Here is a 19735-nt window from a genome sequence, read left to right as displayed (position 1 = left end):
TTACAACAGATACTATTTAGTGTTATCAGCCCACACACCATATTCACCAAGGTGACTACATTGCTAGATACACTACTTACAAGGGGTTACTCATCCATGCATCAGTGAAACACACTCACTCCGTGACACTCACACACACTATGGGGGAACCTGAACAGCATGCCTTTGGACCGCGGGAGGAAACCAGAGCACCAGGAGGAAACCCGCACAGACACGGGGAGAACATACAAACTCTACACAGACTGAGCGGGGATCGAACCCACGTACTCTCGCAGCACCCAGGCGCTGTGAGACAGCAGCGCTACTTGCTATGCCACAACCATATCTCAATAGCATCTTTAGTGACAAATAAACAAAATAGTAAATTTTCAACCAGACAGAAATTGTCACTGTAACAATTGCTGTTCCCTGAAATGCACGTCACTTTAGAGAAATGTGTCTGCTAAATGAATACAAGTACATGTAAATTACTTATTCACTCTAGAAACTCCATACTTACATATAGGCCAGTTCTAATTGCAGAAAAACTATGTCTTTTGAACAGGCTATTAATTTCTCATATGTTGCTTTTCTGTTGAATAACTTCTGACTGAGGAAGAGCATCAGAGAACCATGTCTCAACAGGACATCTTTACTGTGCTTTAGTGTCAGGGGAGTGCACGACTGAGGTCCAGTGCAAACACACACTTACCTCTTCTTTAGCTCCTCTGCTGGCTGGGACCCTGTGACCATACAGATGAACACATTTAAATTGTAACCATTACCGCACTTTATATTACTCTCCACTTGTACACCCAGAAGCACCCTACGGTATGTAAGAGCTTACTCAAGAAATCATACTCAGGTCACACGGCCGGTTTGCTGCTCACTAGTCTAAAGCTGAAACAGCCCTGTGTGAGCAATTGCAGCCCTTAACTTATGGTTTGAAAAGTAAATGTGAGACACATTGGTTCAATAAAATCATCATGCACTTACAACTAAAAAGTAAAAATAAGCTGCTGTCAGCTAGAATTGCAATGAGCATAAAGCATACAGTATATCTCCACACCCACTGTATGGAGTTAAGCATCTTTGTTCATGTTGCCGCTGTAAAAGGGGACACCTGATGGAGCTGAAGAGGGATACTCCTGACTTGTGGAGGTGGGCGGTTTCCCAGAATCCTCTCCGCGAGCGTCCGAAGGGGCCGGTTTAACGTCGGTTCCAGGGCTGGGGTCCCGCATCCTCTGGAGGACCTGCTCTGAGAGCTGAATGCAAGGAAAGTCAGCGAGGCTGTCGGGAAGACATGGAAAGCAACGTGTATCGTGGGAACGACAAACTGGTATACGCCTTAAAGGGCGGCGTACAGAGACACGGGTACCGGGAGGTTACAACCTGCCCCTCTGCGGCATCACTGCATGTTCCTGTGTTAGTACTCTGCAACATAAGGGTCCTCACCTATCTGTGTGCATTTATTCATTTTTGTGTGGTGTGCTAATACTGTATGTATTACAGTGACATAGTGTAGCGGTTAGCGCTGCTGCCTTTGGAGCCAAAAGTTGCAGGTTTAAGTCTCACTAGTACCCTTGAGAAAGGTACTTACCCTAACTTGCTCCAGTAAAATTACCCAACTGTATAAATGGGGAAAATAACTGTAAATACCGTAACACTATAAGTTGCTTTGGAGAAAAGGTTTCGGTTAAATTAATAAATGTATGACATGAGGCTTCTGTGCTGTAGTGCCATGAGTGGCAGGAGCCTCCCCAGGTGTCCTGTCCTGATCTCGCCTGGCCTGGGGGGGGGGGGTCACCTGAGGTCAGGGAACAACAGGGCAATCAGTGCGACAGCTACAAAGTACCTGTACAGGGTGAGAGTCTCCTTAACTAAGTGCAGGTCCACAGTCCCTGATCCAAAACCTTGGGGGGAGGGGGGAGCACAGGTGTTTGGAATGTAGACTTTTACAGATTTCAGAATTCAATAGCACAGGTAGTGCAGGCTGTGTCTGAGGCAGCAACCCGCGTCGAGACACACTAATATTTGTGCAGTGAAACGTATCGATATTCACACTAAATAGAGAAAGGAAAACTATAACAGTATTACGGTTTATTTGTAATTCGATGGTGAATAATTTAAAATGGTGGTGGGATAAAACCAGAGACGCCGGTAAAAATCCAGTACTTCAAATTTGCAAGAGAAAATTGTTCATTGAACACGTCCTCCTCCTTCCCGCCTTTTCACTCACTCACTCACTGTACCGGCGCGGTGCAAAACTCGGGAAAAACTTTGGCTTTTCAGACCTTAAGTTCGGATTTCGGGAACCGTGGCGTGGAGGAGCCGTACACATACACGTCGTTGGCGCGCAAGGAAGGACGCGCGCGCGCTCCGTGCAGCACTCGCCTCGGTGCGCGAGCCAAAGAGCGCGGAACCGGCGGGAGGGCGCGCGCGCTTTCGCAGTGTGAGCGGAAAGAAGAAGGGAAAAAAGGCCGCAAAAGGGAAGGGACCGAAAGAAACACGCACGAACACGTCGTGCAGGTGGTCCTCGCAAACGTGTGGACTTAAATTTGAAAGACATTCCGGATGAATAAACAGCGCAGTGAGTTATTCCATTCGCACCGTCTTCACCGAGTCGAGTGAGTGAGCGAAGAGCGACCTGGCCTGCTGCTCCGCGGAAGCGGATTAAATATTCCATTATTATTACTGTTAACTAGTATATATTTATCTTTAACTTTTCGTTACTGTGTATTTAAAACCTGTGCATCCTCCTTTTTAGTTACTACGCCTATCTGGTAAGCGATGGTAGCAAATATCATGACCGTCATCATGTGTTGAAGAGCATCGGTGTACGAGGTAGTGTCGTATGTCGAAGTTCGGTCACAAATCGGGAGCTGGGCGTGTTCCGGAGCCCCTCGTGTTTCCCCGCTATAAAACTCATCTCAACTCTCAGCTAATTCCCACTAGGGTCAAGAGCACAAAAAAATGTAGTTGTTCAAGACGCAAAACAGGGGGCTGTAACTTGTTGTAAGCATGCAAATGAGCTTAGAAGCAGCCAACACCCACCAGCGAGCCAACTTTTTTTTTTCCGCGCATTTATTTACTAATCTACCTTAACTCCGCGGAGAACCTGCACCCTGTCCTCCTCATCAACAGCGAAAGCCACTTTTCTGCTGGAACTTTCAGTGGCGCCCATCTTTACTGCGCTCCGGTTACTGAAAGCAAAGGAACGCAGCTCTTCTAGCTCATTTGACAGGGGAGCGGCGAGCGTCCCACAGAACCACCCTCCATATCTCACTACGTCAGTGCTTTAAGTCACACGCAAGTGTCGAAATGGTTACTGGGAATTGTAGGAAAACACATCGGGTAACCTGAGAACACGGTTACTGGGAATTGTAGGAGAACGCATCGAGTATGCAGATAAAACTGGGAATTGTAGGCGGCTTTGTGAATTTCCAGCTTCCTTCGACAGAGAGGCGAGTGGGATTTGTACATTTTAAAATTAAACACATTCTTGGAACGTATACTATATGAAGCAGTTTGTGTACCATTTTCTACAATTTGGTTCAGCTTTTTTATTTTATACAACTAATATATAGGCAACTTGTCATCCTAATGAAAAGTTCATGATAAAGATTTGTAATAATAGGGGGGAAAAACACTCCACACATGGAAAAAAACATTTACACTTATTGCAGACTTATTTTGAGAAATACAAGGGAAACACGTTACAAATAGGTGCAATGCATGAATACGTAAGTGCTCTGTCACATTCAGGGCTCACAAGACTGGTTTGTGAAAAACATGTATATGCACCCTCTGTCCATTCATTCTTAAATTATTAACTAGCACGACATGTTTTGGTCTTTTAAATATTTTATGTAAATGAAATGCATCTTGACATTACAAATGTGAGTATGCTGTTTCTCTGATGTACAGGAACTGCATTAAGTGTTAATAGTACAGAGTTAGTTAGCTATTAACCACAGGCATTATACCAGGGTAAATCGCATACACACAGAGCTCCAGGAACTCGGCGTACATTTCTCATCAGGTCGCCACACTATCGTTCACCATTCGATTTACTGCAGCCCTGAGCTATTAAATAAAACCAGCCATAATCAGTGGCAGTCTATCCCTTGCTTAGGCTTGACTACCTGTCCATCCCCAAAACCTGGATCCTGTATCCTGCATCCTCCCAGCTGCTCGTACACACAATTCTATTTACTCTGAATCACACTCTCCGTAAGAAAATACCAGGGTGTGTAAATTTCACACAGGTTCAGAAAGATTGCAGAAGAAATAAGTTGTCATGTGAAAGCACAGAATAAATAACTTAAGTATACACACAAAACACCATCTTTACAATGTAGGGAGTTACAGTACTGCTCTGTGAACAAAGGCAAATATACACAATATGTATTTTCATCTATTAAGAATGATGCCTTAAGTTTTCAGCACAGTAAGGCATAACACAATCTCTGCAGTCATAACGTCCAAATTCTGGAAAGAAACAAAAACAGACATAAGCGCATCTATCAAATTTAGAGGAACTGATAAAAGTTACAATGCAGATAGAAAGGTGTGTTTGTAGACCAGGTTACTGGCTAGTCTACTCTGCATGCTTCAGCAAAGTGTACCAGCAAACCAGTCAAACACCCCACCGTAACACCTAAACTATCTCCTTGAAATAGATTACATCATTTAACAAATGTTAGGACCAAATTTTAAATTATCACAATCAATTTAAAACCTATTCACTGTGGATAGAAATTGGCCTCAGTCTTGAAAGGGGTTGTGAGTAAAATCCTAAGAGTGAGGAAAATTAAAAGTAAGGAAGCTGTATTGCTCACATCATACGCAGACATTTCACCAACGGCACCTTGCCTTCTCTTCAGGACCAGACAGACATACAGCAGTCTGACTATTATAGGACTTTGTATAATAAAAATATTGCAACATGATATATATTACTGAGAACATCTATACGAATGTCAACACAGCAAAATTCAACAGAAGCATTTCCTCCTGTTTCATACCAGACATAAAGCACAAAAATGGAAGGAAAACATAGTGAGTATTTTTACATGGAGTCACTGAAATGGTGAGCGCAGTAAAAAGATGTCATATCACAACTTTAACATTAGGCAGCAATGAAACACCCATGATGCCTGATGGGAATGTATTAGTTATAGTTACATGGCAAGTTCCACATGTGATGGATCACTTTGTTCTTACATCTTTAGGGACAGATGAAATATCAAGCACAGATTTTTTTGGACTGGCCCTCTGCCACGATCCTAAAAATAAGCATGTCCTGAGGGTTAGCTTTTCCCCTTTTTTCCCCACTTTTTGTCAGGGGCCAAGTGATTCCCTAGACATGGATGGGTCTCCAGTGGTCAACGTCCACATTGTTGATACTGCCAACCCCGTAGGGCCCAGATACAACGTCATCCATATATGCCCCAGAGCCATCAATCTGAGTGCTGGAGTAAGAGCCTCGCCCCAGGCCCTTCCGTCCCACTACTGTGGTAGGGGGCAGATGCACATCTGTGTCATCGGGCTCGTCGATCTGGGACTTATAGGAGAACAGGACCTTGGGCTCGGAGCTGCAGGGAGAGAGAGGTGTTAGCACCATTCCTTGAAGTGGTGTGGGAGCTGCGTCGACACCTCTCACTCCACGTCACAAACACGAGACAAAACATCCACAGGAACGCTGTACATACCCAAAAAACCCTCGGAGGAATGTGACGTAAATCAGCGGAGCGAACACGGAGAAATACAAGAATGTTGTCACGTCCACACAGCTATTGGAAAAGAACAGGCACAATGTTCCGCAATGAGAAGCATCGCTGTGCTTCAGTTGCAACACCAAAAACAACAATAACCTGCAAAAAATTAGTTCTGGTACAGGAGACATAAGCATCCTGGGCATAATAGTTCAGGGCAAAGCTACTCTAGAAACCTACAATAATTTCTTACCACCACATGGTTTGTAGGGACCTTAGGTCAAGTCTGATGAAATGGAAAGATTTAAAAACCATAATGGAATTAAACTGGAAGTTATTTGCTTCATAGGGTGAATTTCGCCATTACATCGATGTCCAGTCAGAAACATACCAGAGTCCCTGGATGATGTCAGCGCAGAGCAGGGCGCTGCCCAGGCCCTGCACGAGGTTCAGCAGGGCTAAGATGGCCGAATAAATATAGAAACTTCTCCTGGCTGGACAGGAGAATAAGCTGCATGTCACACTGTCATTCAGAGGCAACACAGGGACAGGGACCACCTCCCCAGGCAGTTCTATGCTACCGAAATTGTGCCCTAAATGGAATTAAATTCAATAAAATCCTAATGGTCAGAGAGGCATAGAAGCAGGTAGGACAGGTTCAAAGTGTGCACATCATGAGAGATCTAGTGCTCTTGTCATTGCTAGTAATAAGTGCCAGGACTTACAAGGCAGAGAGAGCCGCTCCCTCACAGGGGTCTTAGGAAGGATGACTATCAGTGAGTAGACCTGGAAAACACGGGGTGAAATGCAGAGATGTCAAACCTTCCCTCATGGCTGTCTGCTTTGCTGGTTCAAGTCCACACATTAAGTATTTAGTCTGATTTTGTCCTGTAAAATAATCTGCAGAAATGGGTACAAGTGGAAAAAACTGCAAAACCAACTTGAATGAGTGTCTGATTAGCAGATAATTAATGGTGTAATATCAATCACTGCAAACTATAAGAACAATGCAACTGCTTACATTTATTTATTTAGCAGATGCTTTTCTCCAAAGCAACTTCCAATGAACTCTATGTAGTGTTACCAGCCCACACACCTTGTTCACCAAGGTGACTTACACTGCTAGATACACTACTTACACTGGGTCACTCATCCATACATCAGTGGAACACACTCTCTCTGTCACTCACACTACAAGTGAACCTGAACAGCATGTCTTTCAACTGTGGGAGGAAACAGGAGCACCCAGAAGAAATCCACACAGACACAGGGAGAACGTGCAGACTCCACACAGACTGAGCAGGGATCAAACCCATGTCCTCTTGCACCACCCAGGCACTGTGAGACAGCAGCACTACTCGCTGTGCCACCGTGCCGCAACTAAAATAAAATCAACAAGTTAAGTCAACAGTGTAGTGCCTAAATATATTAAATTGAAGATTGTTGATTGAAATCCTGCCACTGCTGACAAATACTCCATCTAGGTCATTAGGTGGGGTAGTGGTTAGACCTACTGCCTTTGCACTTAGAGGTTGCAGGTTCAAGTCTCACCTCCTACTGTAGTACTCTTGAGCAAGGTAAATACCCTAAAATACTGCTCCAGGAAAAGTTACCCAGCTGTATAAATAGGTTACAAGTTATTATAAATATCTTAAAGTTGTATCATTAATTATCACCAATTCTTAGTATTTTAAAAATCTAAGTTGTTCTGGAGAAAAACATCAGCTATATAAACAGTTGTACGCAACATGCCCATTCACCAAATATTTACATTGCTGTGACAAAGGATTAAGGTGCAGCATTAGGGGATTACCAGGAAGAAGAAGCAAGAGCTGGCCATCCAGAAGTGGCGCCCCCCATGACCATAGATATTGAAATCCTCTGCAGACAGATGCTGATCTGGGTACAGAATCTCCAGGGTGCCCTAGAATGAAGGACAGCAGACAGCCAAGTCACATCATCTACCAGATTTGACATGACATGTACTGAGAGCCCTGGCAATGTAAGGCATTCGAGGTCAAAAACGAGCAGTCCTTGTCCTGAAGAACCATTTTCTGATTTTTGCTTATCATTAGCTCTTAAATGCTTTATTGAAGAAATCTTTCGGAGAGTAAGTGAGAGGTAGATCACATGACAAAGTGTTTCTACAACAGAGAAGACAAGAGGCTTTTGAGGGCCAGACATAAATAACCCCGGATCCCAGTAAATAAAGGTACATCTCTACCTGGGAGACAGAGTATACCAATGCCAGCACAGCAGTGATTGCCAGAACACGCTTGATGCTCGACTTGCTTTCAAGGTGTCCTGGGAACAGAAAACAATGGACTTCAAGGACATGTCCATGCAACCGTCGAAAACTGTTTAACATTCTCAAAATCTGAAACAACATTAGAAGTATTTTCAGCGAGCACTGAAGAGCTAAACGCAGGCCTGAAATTTGTAGCTGCTGGGCCACCTGGGCTGCGGTGATGGTGCGAGTACTGCTGTGAGCCCATGTGGACGTACCAAAGGCCAGCCCCAGGATGACCACACTCAGCTCGATGGTCAGCAGGAAGAAGCGAGTGATCTCCCACAGCACCTGCAGGGACACAATGGGCCGTTCACTCCACGGGCACTCGCTGCATAGCCGAGGTGTGTTTTATTGTTTTCTTAAAGCAGTTAGACCGTTAAGAAGACGCTCTTATGACTTTTCCTTTAATCTCATCTATTGGCCAGCACCCTGTGTTGTTGGCATAGGCTCCGGACCACTGCGACCCTGACTTGGACAGACAGTTAACAATAGTGAGTATTAGTTCATTAAATGAAAAAGTAAGTGTGCTTACACCTAAACATACCGTGCCAATCTCACAACTCAGATTACATCATATTGTGGTAAACTGGGGCACCCGATATGCAGATGTATTCTGAACTTCAACAAACAGAGGGCATGAGAGACAATTTTAGGAGATGTGGATGAAAGCTATAAGAAACGAGATGTTTCAAGTGTTTTAAGATGATTAAGGCTAAATGTACAAAAATTGACTCATCTGCATACTTATTCATCAGAAATGGTTACATAATATGAAAGCCTTAGTTTAAAAATCACCAAAGAAGCCATCTATGTTATACAAGGACTGGTGCGGGAGAGAGGGCAGAACGTCACCACTTTAACTGCTTTATCTCCCGACAAGGTGAGCGCCTTCATCCAAAAACTAACGTCTGTATATATCTCCCAAACGGCCAATGCAGTAGGAACATTTCACTGAAATCAAAAGGAGTTAGGACTGGAGGAAACTGATTTCATGAAGAAAATCTCTATTTGGGTAATTGATTTCATGCAGGGCAGACCTATGCATGTAATGAGTAATCTCACCCGGTGCTTCGCAGACAAAAAATTTGTGAACAGCGACTATTATGGCAGGTAATAAACATCTAAACAAATGCTATGGGGATCAGTTTAGGACACTGACATCCACACAAGTCCAAAAGTCCACAAGTTCTTGGCAATCGCAAGAACACCTAAAGGACAAAACACATCAGTGGTACGTTTCATAAATGAAACATGCAATTGCCATTGCTTTCAATGGTAAAACTTTTTATGTGAACCTGACCACCGAAATCGAAACCCATTTATGTTAAAATATCACCAAATCCCATTAAAATTGCTCTTAGAGTATAGAGACGCTAATAACTGTAGGGAGTTCACTGTACAGTAAGCACACAGTAAGTCGTTTTGGATGAAGGTGTCAACTACATAGCTGTCACTGTAAGCTGCTTCGCAGAAAAGCTTCTGCTAAATGAATAAATGTCAATGTCTTGTGTGATTCTGCTGTCAGGAGCCATCCAGAATCCAACTTTGGTCGAAAATCAGAATCCATTAAAAGTTGGATTCCATTCCCCAGGGATGAGCGCCTACTACTTCTGGTGTACAGTAAGTGTTGAAGATCTTTTTTTACTCAGAGGGGAGACACGCTGAAATGAAACCCGCAGGCTTGAGAGCCACATCTTACCTTGTCAATAATAGTGGCAGCATTTGAAGCGCAGACAGTCATGGACACGATGGCCCGGGTAATCCCTACAGCCGCTACCACAAAGACCTGCGACACACGTTCAAGAGGTTGTGACGCTGGTTTTCCTCCTCCCTCTGCTGAACAGTGCACAAATTCAACATCATTCACATTTAGTCTCAAATTCAGGAGAATCCCGTTCTCTGATGTCAGTCATTCCACCGCTGTTTTTCCCTTGACTTTCAGTCGGGACTTTGGAGTTTTTTTTCGTTCCTTTCCTCCGAGGTCAGCAGGCATACTTATAGCTTTAATAACTGCATGGATAATGTATTACTCTAGCATACAGTCAACTGCCTTATTTGCATATTTCTCTTATGCCTTTGTTCAGCGCTCTGTGTCACTGTGCGAGAAGAGCACTGTATAAAGATAAATTGCACCGAATTGAATTATTGTGGTATTATCAAAAACCGTTGGCTTGAAACTTTGAAGACTGAGATCTTCCTCTGACTGCAAGGAATGTCAACTGGCTGCAGAACTGTTCTGAACACCATGTGACCAGTCTCACTCACCAGGATGTAGAAGGTGATGAAGATGGGGCTGGAGGTGACACGGATCTTCGCGCGGGCCGAGGGCAGCTTCCACACCAGGAATGCAAAGAAGGCCACGTTGGGGATGAGCAGGAGCACATCCCAGAACCTCACCCTGCCAGAACGCATAGCCACCACAGGTGAGAAGGTCAGGGTCACATGGAATGCACAACTGCCACTGGCAGGGTGGTTGGAGTCATGTGAAAGTGGTATTTGTGCTCCTCTCACAGATCCCTGCTTCCCTCCATCCAAAAATACCGAGTGCATCATTAATAAATAAATAAAAAGCAATTACAGCGGGTAGCACAGCATTTGGAGTTGTGAACTTATAGCCCAAGGGACTTAGGATTCATCCCACTGTAGTACCCCTGAGCATGGCATACACCCTGAAACCTACAGTAATAACTACCGTGGTAAATGCACATGTTTAAACCATTTTAAGTACCTTAACAGACAAACAAAACATTTTAAGTGGCCTTGGATGAAGGCGTCAGCTACATATGTAAATAAAGTATTAGAGGCAGAAACTACACGACTTAATGCAAGTGGAGGGACACACTTCTGTACGTTGAACAGCTGATGACTTTATATGCATACAAAGCAGGTGGCATATTGGTAAGATCCGCCACCTTCCGCTCAAAGAGTCACCTCTGAATTCCTCTCCTAGTGTACTGAGCAAGGTACAGTAAAAATTACCCAGCTCTATAAATGGGTAAATCACTGTAAGCAGCTTAACACTAAGTCGTTTTGGGGAAAGGTGTCAGATAAACAAATAAAATGTGTTGTGCTTTTAGCAATCACGAATACAATGTTGTACAATTAATGTTGTGAACTGGTACAACTGCAGTTTGGACAGAAGGTCATGTGCTGGTTAACGGCTGTTAGTAGCTGTTTTCTTCTAATGTGAAGGTTGCTGGTTTGAATCCCTCTCCTGCTACAGTGCCCTTGATCATGGTACTTACCCCGAATTGAAACAATAAGAAAATTACGCTATATAAATGGTAAATCACCGTAAAAATGATCATCTGCTATTGTAAGTGACCCTGGAAAAATATGTCCAGTAAATAAACTGTAATAACTTGTAAGGCTGATTTCATCGATCAGCATCTCGCACTGTCCTACTTTCTAATGTGAAGCCATACAGGTCAGCAGGGTACCTCACCTGGAAGAGCTGATGTCTTCATAGAGCACCTGGAGACACCTGTGCGGCTTGGTGATGTTGTCCTGCGGCTCGGGGATACAGGTGGGGATGGCGGAGCTGTTCTCCACGGGCGTCGGGGGTACGCTGCCATTGCCGTAGACCAGCATGTCCCAGCCAGCTCGCCTGCGTGGGGAGAGAAGGAAACAAGAAAGGGCGCTAAACGCAAGAAAAACGTCCGCATCGCATCTAGAGCACGGACGGGATGGAAATGTCTCGGTCTTCCCTCCAGGCGGCAGGTAGCGCGGCGATTAGGGCTGTTGCCTCACAGCCCAAAGGCTGCTGGTTCCAATCAATCCCACCTCTTGCTGCAGTTCCCCTGAACAAGCCAAGGTACCTTCCATGATGAATGGATACAGTAAAAATTACCAGGCTGTATAAATGGCTCGATCTCTGCAAAGATGAGAGCTCGAGAACAAACAAAAGGGAACGCGAGATGTTCTTCTCAATGAACCACGGACTCCAACCCGCGCGGACGAGCAGATCATCATGCCGTGGGGGGGGGGGAGTGCGGCGCGCGCTCCTGACCTGCGCGTGTTCATGGACACCTGTCAGTTGCGAAGCGCCACCGACGTGACACGGCGGCCCGCGCGCAGCAGGTGCACCGCGTGTCCATTTACTGCTAATGGATAAATGCTCAGAAACATATTATTATTACTGTATCATGTATTTCCATAACCACTGCGTTGGACTAGTGTGCGCGCTGATTTTTCCCCTGCTGGTCCAAAATTCAGCGTGCAATAAGGCTTCCTTCCTATCAGACATTCTATGTTTATTATTATTATTATTATTATTATTATTATTAACAGAGATAATAATTCTAGTTCGTATATCTCAATCTGTCTGGCTGTCCATTTACCCCGCTTACTGTCGTACTCACACAATCCAGTAGTTTCACATCAAATGCGGACTTCTCACACACGCCTCTCAATCGGTCTAAGGGAAAATATAGGCGCGCGGCAAATGCAGAAATTTACATGTAAAACTTGAAGACGAAGAGCTTTTCTCGTTCTCAAACGTCCGACCAACTAAACAAATAAAAGACCGACTCTGTCAGCTGACAGGTCTCTTCCCTCGGAGGCGAAGCGCTTCCTCCGTCTGCATTTTAGGGACCGTCTACCAAAAGTGAACATGTGTACTTAACGGATTCTTTTCAAAATTGCTTTCAGTTAAATGCATTGTACAAATAACTGACACACAGCACTTGTTAAATCATTTAATGGCATAAGTTGCTATTTTAAACAACGTTTTATTACATACAAAAGAATCTTTTAGAGTGACAGATTCATTTTATGATTCGCACTATTCGGTCAGTAATTCACACGATAAACCGCGAAGGTCCCAAATCGAGTGAGTTGTGCTGGCCTTCTGGGACTTGTAGTATTTAGAGTATGAAGTCGTCTCCCATGGAACACTGAAAATGCTGTAGTTTCATTATATTTTGTGAGCATGTAACTTTTACAGATTTATGAAAAAATGTTAAGGACAGTCAGTACCTTTTCATCATTTTTAGTTACTGATCTGTGGTTTTCACTTTGTTAATAAATTAGCAAACGTAAGTGAAATAGCAGATATCCTGAACGTCTGGCTCTGGGAGTCATTCTGTTATAGAAAATTACTACTACACACACACACACATTTTCAGAACCGCTTGTCCCATACGGGGTCACGGGGAACCGGAGCCTACCCGGTAACACAGGGCGTAAGGCCAGAAGGGGAGGGGACACACCCAGGACGGGACGCCAGTCCGTCGCAAGGCACCCCAAGCGGGACTCGAACCCCAGACCCACCGGAGAGCAGGACTGTGGTCCAACCCATTACTACTACATGATTTCGGAATTTTCAAAAATACGTAAAAAAAACACTCCATGAAAAGCAGGAGACTTTGTTTACACGAAGGGACTGTCTACACTGTGACAAGCAAGGTGTTGCAGCATATTCATTTGGAAAAATATAAGGACAGAAACCAAACCGGCAGCGTTTCAAAAGTTCAGTGAAGATCTAGTGTGACATCATGGCCACTTGGAAAACGTATAATTTAAAACATTGCATAGAATGCTACAGAAGATAAAGAAGAATCCTAACTGTGAGATGTAGCTGCGTGTCTTGTGATGCGCGGCACTCTGGGTTCGGATGGGACGAAGAGGGACGCGCAGGTAACGTCCATAATGAACGTTTTATTGGAGAACCAACACACAAGGAAATAAAGTTCTCTGCCCGAGGTCCCCGTTTGCTCAAAAACCTGCACTTCAAGTCAGCCTTCCCCCACCTACTTAGCACCCCTCGGCTTTTTTTTTTTTTTTTTTTTTTTCTCTCTCACGCTAGCCAAACACAGTTACCCCATTATTTCCCCAGTAAATCCCCCTAGTGGTTGAACACCTAAATCACATTTTACCCAGAATGCAACTATTTACAATAAACATTTTCCCGCTCAGGTTCTGGGAAACGCTATTCTAAACAACATTCTAAAATCTACTGGCTGAACAGAAACTGAAAGAAAACATGCTTCACTTGGTGTCAGAATCAGCCACTGTGTAACATGATCACACCAAACTTATCTCACATTCACATCCACAAATCTCTCTTCGAGACGTTGCTCCTACTGGAACAGTGGGTAGCATAGTGGTTGAGTCTATGGTTTAGTTATCTGAAATTCTGCTTTATTATAGTACTGGCTGTCAGTTGCTCCAGTAACAACACCCTGCTGTATAAATGGGTAAATTAAAGTAAGTTCAAACCTAATACTTTGAGTTGCCTAGAATAAAGGTGTCAGCTAATAATAATAACTGAATCACACACACACACATTTTCAGATCCGCTTGTCCCATACGGGGTCATGGGGAACCGGAGCCTACCCGGCAACACAGGGCGTAAGGCCAGAGGGGGAAGGGGACACACCCAGGACGGGACGCCAGTCCGCCGCAAGGCACCCCAAGCGGGACTCGAACCCCAGACCCACCGGACAGCAGGACTGCGGTCCAACCCACTGCGCCACCACACCCCCATAACTGAATCAAAATGAGTTTAATATCTTGATTCCTTTAATTTACATACATTTACATTTATTCATTTAGCAGACACTTTTCTCCACGGTGACGTACATCCCAGAGAAAAATACAATAACTGCATTACATCAACAGAAGAAGAGATTTGGATATAGACACATGATTCAAGAGTACAATTTGTTACATATCACATAAGAACAATTATATATCACACAAGTGGCTACGTAAAAGTTTATCCAGTTAACAAACATTTTCTGAACACACATTTATCATGCATTTTTTAATTAAATGAATTTAATTAAATATCTTTCATTTATCTAAGGGTATTTTTCACAAAAAAAAAAAAAAAAAAACACAAATGTGATTGTTGCGCATTACACCTATAATAAAAGGAAACTGACTGTTATCAAAGATGTAAACCCATTTTTCCCAGATGAAGTAGGAGCAGCAAATAGTGTAGCGGTTAAAGCTGTACTCTTTCAATCAAAATAACCCAGGATCATATTCCTTCCCTTGCTGCATTACCTATATGCAAGGTACTGTACTTACTCTGAACAGCTCCAGCAGAAATTGTTTGGCTGTATAAAAGGGCACATAGATGGAAGTAGCTTAGTACACAATCCTAGTTGTCACACACACACAGTCTAAAACCGCTTTCCCGACCGGGGTTGTGGCGAACCGGAGCCTAACCCCTTCAACACAGTGCGCGAGGCTGGAGGGGGAGGGGACACACCCGGGACAGGACCACCAGTCCGCCAAAGAGACACCCCAAGCGGGACTCGAACCCCAGACCCACCAGAGAGCAGGCACAGTCCAAGCACACCACACCCCCCAATCCTAGTTGTACACAAACCTAATATTGCATGTCACATTTAGTGTAAGCTAAATGGAATAATAATAACAAAGTGTCTGTCACCACATATCAAAACTGCTCACGAGATCAGTGTTATGTGTGATTTGTTTTGGCACGACATCATTCGGAAAGCCAGGTACACGGGATCGGTAAAAGCGGCTTTGAAAGTGTGCAGGTGTACTATTCCATCATTAGCGCTGTAGAAGGTCAGGCTTCCGGCATCATAGTCGAGGTGTATCTCGAGCCTGCGCAGTGCGATGGTCCTCAGCAGCGGGGTGTCTCGGCCCTGACTGTAAGCCCTCAATAGGTTGTCGCACCACATCAAGCACCAGGACCCAGAGCTGCTCTCCAAGGCGCTGGGCAGCCCTACCCGGGCCAGGCTCCGGTAGCACACGCCCAACACCCACTGGCACCCTTCAGCCTCTACCTGCCAGCGGTGCTGCCCGCCGGAGAAACCCTGCGAGCTCAGGACCTGCAGGAAGCTGACAAAGCGATCAGGGTGCTGGGGGTACAGCTGCTTGGTTGCACTGTACGCCACCGTCCTCAAGTCCTCTGACAGCACAAGACTGGGGTGGACTGTGTTGGCGTCCAAGGTCACCTCGGAGGGGTTCAGCACTGACCGCAGCCCCCGCTGAGCTACACCTAGCGCAGCCCGTAGCTCGGCATTCTTAGCTTCAAGTGAGGCACACAAGCGTGCGGGGTCTGGACACGCCTGAGTAGCACCCTCCAGGGGCTGCTCTACCAGCTGTCCCACCTGAGCTTGAATGCTTTCCAGCCGCTCCAGGGTCAAGGTTTCGTCTCCTTCATTCGTGGCAGCAGTTGCCCCGAGACGCACCTCCTCTAGTTGCTGCTGCAGTCTTGCGATTCTCCAGGTGCTGCCCCGTAGGCTTTCCTCCCGGGGGCGTAGCTCTGCCTCGATCAAGCCCATCACCTGGACTCCGTAAGCGCTCACCAGCTCGGTCATGTGGTCCAGAAGCTTTCCAACCTTCTCTCTGAGCCGGGTATTGGCCATCCTGACCGTGGCTTCCCTGTCACGCTCCCTCTGCAACAGCGCCTCTGCCAGCTGCTCTCGAGCTCTTAGCTGTGCCATCCAGGTGGACGCAGGCTTGCTCGCGCTCGGACCCGTGCCTTTCTCCTCTCGGAGATCCGGGTTCGAGCGGAGAGGCGGCCCCACTTCTGCGAGGGATCGCCGGAAAGCCTCATTTCCCCCCTGCAGATGCAGGTGCTGAGTGCACGTGGCGAGCTGGCATGACAAGCAGGGCGTCACGGTGGGAACGGGACACCTCGGGCACTTGTCATACCAGCCCTCGCTCATAATACCTACATGGTCACCCGTCACTGCCCCTGTGTCACATCCCAGCCGCGCACTTCCTGGCAGCGCTGCTTGCTGGCTGTCTGGATGAGCTTGTCCTCCTGCCAGGATCTCCTCCTTGGGCTCCCGCACGGAGCTCGGACCAGGGGTGCCGTTCTCCCTCTTTGGGATCGACTGATCCGAGTCACGCCGAAACATTGTCCTTGGTGATGCCTACGAGCCCTCCCTATAGCTTCTCACACAACAGACGGGAGGGCAATAAAGAGCAGAGAAATGGCGCCGAGCACAATGAGATAAGGAGTGTTACACCACGGGAGTGCAATGTGGTCAAAGTACAAGTAGAAGTTCTGTTTGCAGTAGCAGCTGAACGAGCTCATTCCCGTCACTGCAAATAAATAAAGCCTTGTTTTCGCACATTCGGATGTCTTAAGAGTCTAAAATGTCAGCGTAATTCCGCGTTCTTCGTATATGACTTTCGCTACAATGTTTAAGGAAATATTTAATAATATTTGTTTATTAAATCGAATCATTTTTAAATATTCCATAAATACTGGAGGGATTGAACATTGCCAGTAGATCTTTAAGTGCTCGTGCTCATCTCACAAAAGAAAAACAGCAGAAGCTGGCAGGGTGTTGTCACGACTTTGGTACATTTCGAGAAAGATGGAAAAAGCATAAATAAGAGAGTTAACGGAAATTCGGAGTGGAATACAGTTGGGGATATTTTCTTTATTGGTTCTCGAAAAATATATTCACATATATTACTCTTGTAAATTTTTAGCCTTTCACACAAAATCATCTTTCGAACATACAGTACTTTTCACAATTACTTTCATTAACCTGTTGTCTTTGGCAGGATTGTGAAGTTCTGGAGAATGTTCCAGAATCACTAGGCTATGAGGGATAGAGCCTGGATGGGCAAGGCAGCTCCACACACACAAAGGCAATTTAGTATGAGCTATTCACCCAAAACTCATTACTCTGGACTACGGGAGTGAACCCACAGACACCGAGTGAGCTGGACTCGAACCCGCATTCAAACAGAGAACAAGACTTTTTTGAGGCACCAACATTCTGCCTGTGTCTTGTACACTATAATATGATTCCTGTCACATTACTTTCAGTTATACATGCAATATGACTTTCGACGAACACCCTTGACAATACAAATCACGACGCAATAAAACACTCCTTTAAATACTAGTACAAGAAAAGGCAGCATTTTGACTTCCAGTGTGCAGAAATCGCTATAAAAATCTAATAATGTATCATTTTTGGGAGTTTTTGGAGCAATTACCTCTCCTTTGCTTACTTCTATAAAAGACAGAATATGCCACGAAAAACCATAATCTCAGTACCAGATGAGATTCAGTTCTGTAAAGTAATCCAGGACTCGGTGCTGGTGGAATGGATGCTGAAGGCAGGGTAAACTGTTTCCCGGAAGGTGGTCCTGAAGGTGTGCAGGTGTTCCCTGCGGCCAACGGTGCTGTGGAAGGACAAGGTGCCCGCTCCGTAATCGAGGATCATCTCCAATCGGAGGGGCGGCAGGGTGTCGGGGAGCGCCGCAACGCTGGACCCATGGCAGGCCGTCAGCTTCTTGTTCTTCCACTGGAGGCGCCAGGAGACGGCGTTGTGGCCCAGTCGGCTGACGTCTCCCTTCCGGGGCATGCTGTGGTAGCACAGACCCACGGACCATGCTCCGGGGCCCAGCTCCACCACCCAGACGTGCTCGCCGCCAGAGAAGCCCTGAGCACACAGCACCTGGGGGGTGGTCTGGAAGCGCTCCGCGTGCTCGGGGTACGTCTGCCGTTTGGCGCTGTACTTCACTGTTTTCAGGTCGTTGGATAAGATCAAGTTGGGGTGGACGGTGTTTGGGTCAAAGGTCAGCTCTAGTGGGTTCAGCAAGGTGTGCAGAGCTTGTAGCAGCCTAGTCATTTCCTCTCTGAACTCGTCGGTCTCCATGGCTGCATGGAGGCGCTTTACGTCCAAGACTCGTTGTGACGGCATGCTCACGTTGCTTTCTATGGCGTCTTTGAGCCGATCCTTGATCCCAAGGTACCTCAGGACAAACATGCTTGTGTCTGTCTCCTCCAAAATTGATGCGACCTGATCGTGGACCTCCTTCAAACCGGCCTGCTGCTTCATGACATGGTTGATGCCCGCCTGCCAGCTCTCCTGCTGGCCTCCCTGCTCCTCCTCCAGCTCCCGGCTCAGCCCGGACTTGTAGCTGTTCACCCGTTGAAGCATGCTGCCTAGCAGAGTCATGCTTTTGGCGACCAGCCTGTTTCTGGCAGTGGCGAAGACCTTCTCATCTTCCAAGCTCCTCTGCAGCAGGGTCTCAACCATCTTCATCTTGTTACTGGCCAGCTTGACCTGGGACTGGAGGATGCAGCGGATGTCCGCCTCAGCACTTTCAAAGTTCTGGATGTCGTGGTCCTGGTGGGTCCCCTCGATGAAGCAGGAGGCACACAGGACCGAAGCATCCGTCACACAAAAGAACTCCAGCGCCTTGCTGTGGATGGAGCACTTCTGCCCGCTCAGGTCCGACATGGGCTCCATTAGGGTATGGTTGCTGAAGGAGTACTTAATGGAGTGTCTCTGAAGGTGATGCGAGCACAGGGAGATCTCGCAGCTGAGGCACGTCTTGGCGGCTGGTGTCCTGTCCTCCAGGCAGTGGCCGCACCACACTTGGTCACGGCTACTTTTCTCCAGAGCGGCCCGGTAGGTGTCGACGATGTTGCAGAGCTTTAGATTCCTTTGCAGGGCTTTGCTGCCTGGGAACTCCTGTCGGCACTCGGGGCAGAGGTGCGGGCCCTTCTCGGACATCATGGCTTCCCAGATGCAGGCCAGGCAGTAGTTGTGGCCGCAGGGCAGCATCACCGGCTCGGAGAACAGCTTCAGGCAGATGGGGCAGCTCAGTTCATTGGCCAGGAGCTCCTCCGTTTTCCGCACAGACATGATGGCACTCAGTTGTACACTGAGCAGAGAGCGACAGGAAGAATCCTACAGCGGGAAGCAGTGCCCTGGCTGGAAGAACAAGTTCAGTGCCGCTGAGCAGCATTCCATCGGCACTTCTCCGAACGTGCTTCCGAAGCCAC

At 46.2% G+C, this 19735-nt stretch overlaps 4 protein-coding genes across 5 annotated transcripts in view; all 4 read right to left on the bottom strand.

Annotated features, from left to right (window-relative positions):
- The window catches only part of LOC108939091 (MICOS complex subunit mic25a-like), a 63166-nt gene extending 59761 nt beyond the window's left edge, over positions 1-3405 (bottom strand). The window contains exons 1-3 of one of the 2 annotated variants that reach the window (XM_018760215.2): positions 3080-3405; positions 1103-1244; positions 692-722 (exon numbers count right to left, since the gene is read on the bottom strand). In XM_018760215.2, the coding sequence (XP_018615731.1) occupies positions 692-722; positions 1103-1244; positions 3080-3163 (257 nt within the window). In that variant the 5' untranslated portion in view covers positions 3164-3405. Of the gene's footprint in view, positions 1-691; positions 723-1102; positions 1245-2273; positions 2608-3079 lie in introns of those variants that run through there. The other variant, XM_018760216.2, reaches the window with a different exon arrangement.
- A 748-nt stretch (positions 3406-4153) lies between these two features.
- LOC108939068 (transmembrane protein adipocyte-associated 1 homolog) lies at positions 4154-12564 on the bottom strand. Its single transcript, XM_018760192.2, has 11 exons — positions 12348-12564; positions 11432-11593; positions 10252-10384; positions 9686-9772; positions 8202-8274; positions 7921-8000; positions 7510-7620; positions 6422-6482; positions 6088-6190; positions 5694-5774; positions 4154-5576 (listed from the first exon to the last, which is right to left on the bottom strand). The coding sequence occupies exons 2-11, from the start codon at positions 11575-11577 to the stop codon at positions 5342-5344; spliced, it is 1110 nt and encodes a 369-aa protein (XP_018615708.1). The 5' UTR covers positions 11578-11593; positions 12348-12564; the 3' UTR covers positions 4154-5341.
- A 2697-nt stretch (positions 12565-15261) lies between these two features.
- Positions 15262-16925, bottom strand: LOC108939224 (E3 ubiquitin-protein ligase TRIM69-like). The gene has a single exon (XM_018760378.1). It carries the CDS (start codon positions 16833-16835, stop codon positions 15405-15407), a length of 1431 nt encoding a protein of 476 aa, XP_018615894.1. The 5' UTR covers positions 16836-16925; the 3' UTR covers positions 15262-15404.
- A 994-nt stretch (positions 16926-17919) lies between these two features.
- LOC108939227 (E3 ubiquitin/ISG15 ligase TRIM25) lies at positions 17920-19633 on the bottom strand. Its single transcript, XM_018760380.2, has one exon. The coding sequence runs from the start codon at positions 19593-19595 to the stop codon at positions 18006-18008; it is 1590 nt and encodes a 529-aa protein (XP_018615896.1). The 5' UTR covers positions 19596-19633; the 3' UTR covers positions 17920-18005.
- Between the last annotated feature and the right edge of the window lie 102 nt (positions 19634-19735).

This window comes from Scleropages formosus, chromosome 19 (genome assembly GCF_900964775.1).
Source record: "Scleropages formosus chromosome 19, fSclFor1.1, whole genome shotgun sequence".
NCBI classification, from domain to species: Eukaryota; Metazoa; Chordata; class Actinopteri; order Osteoglossiformes; family Osteoglossidae; genus Scleropages; species Scleropages formosus.
The sequence above is the reverse complement of the archived record's forward strand: the minus strand, read 5'-3'. Positions and strand labels throughout refer to the sequence as shown.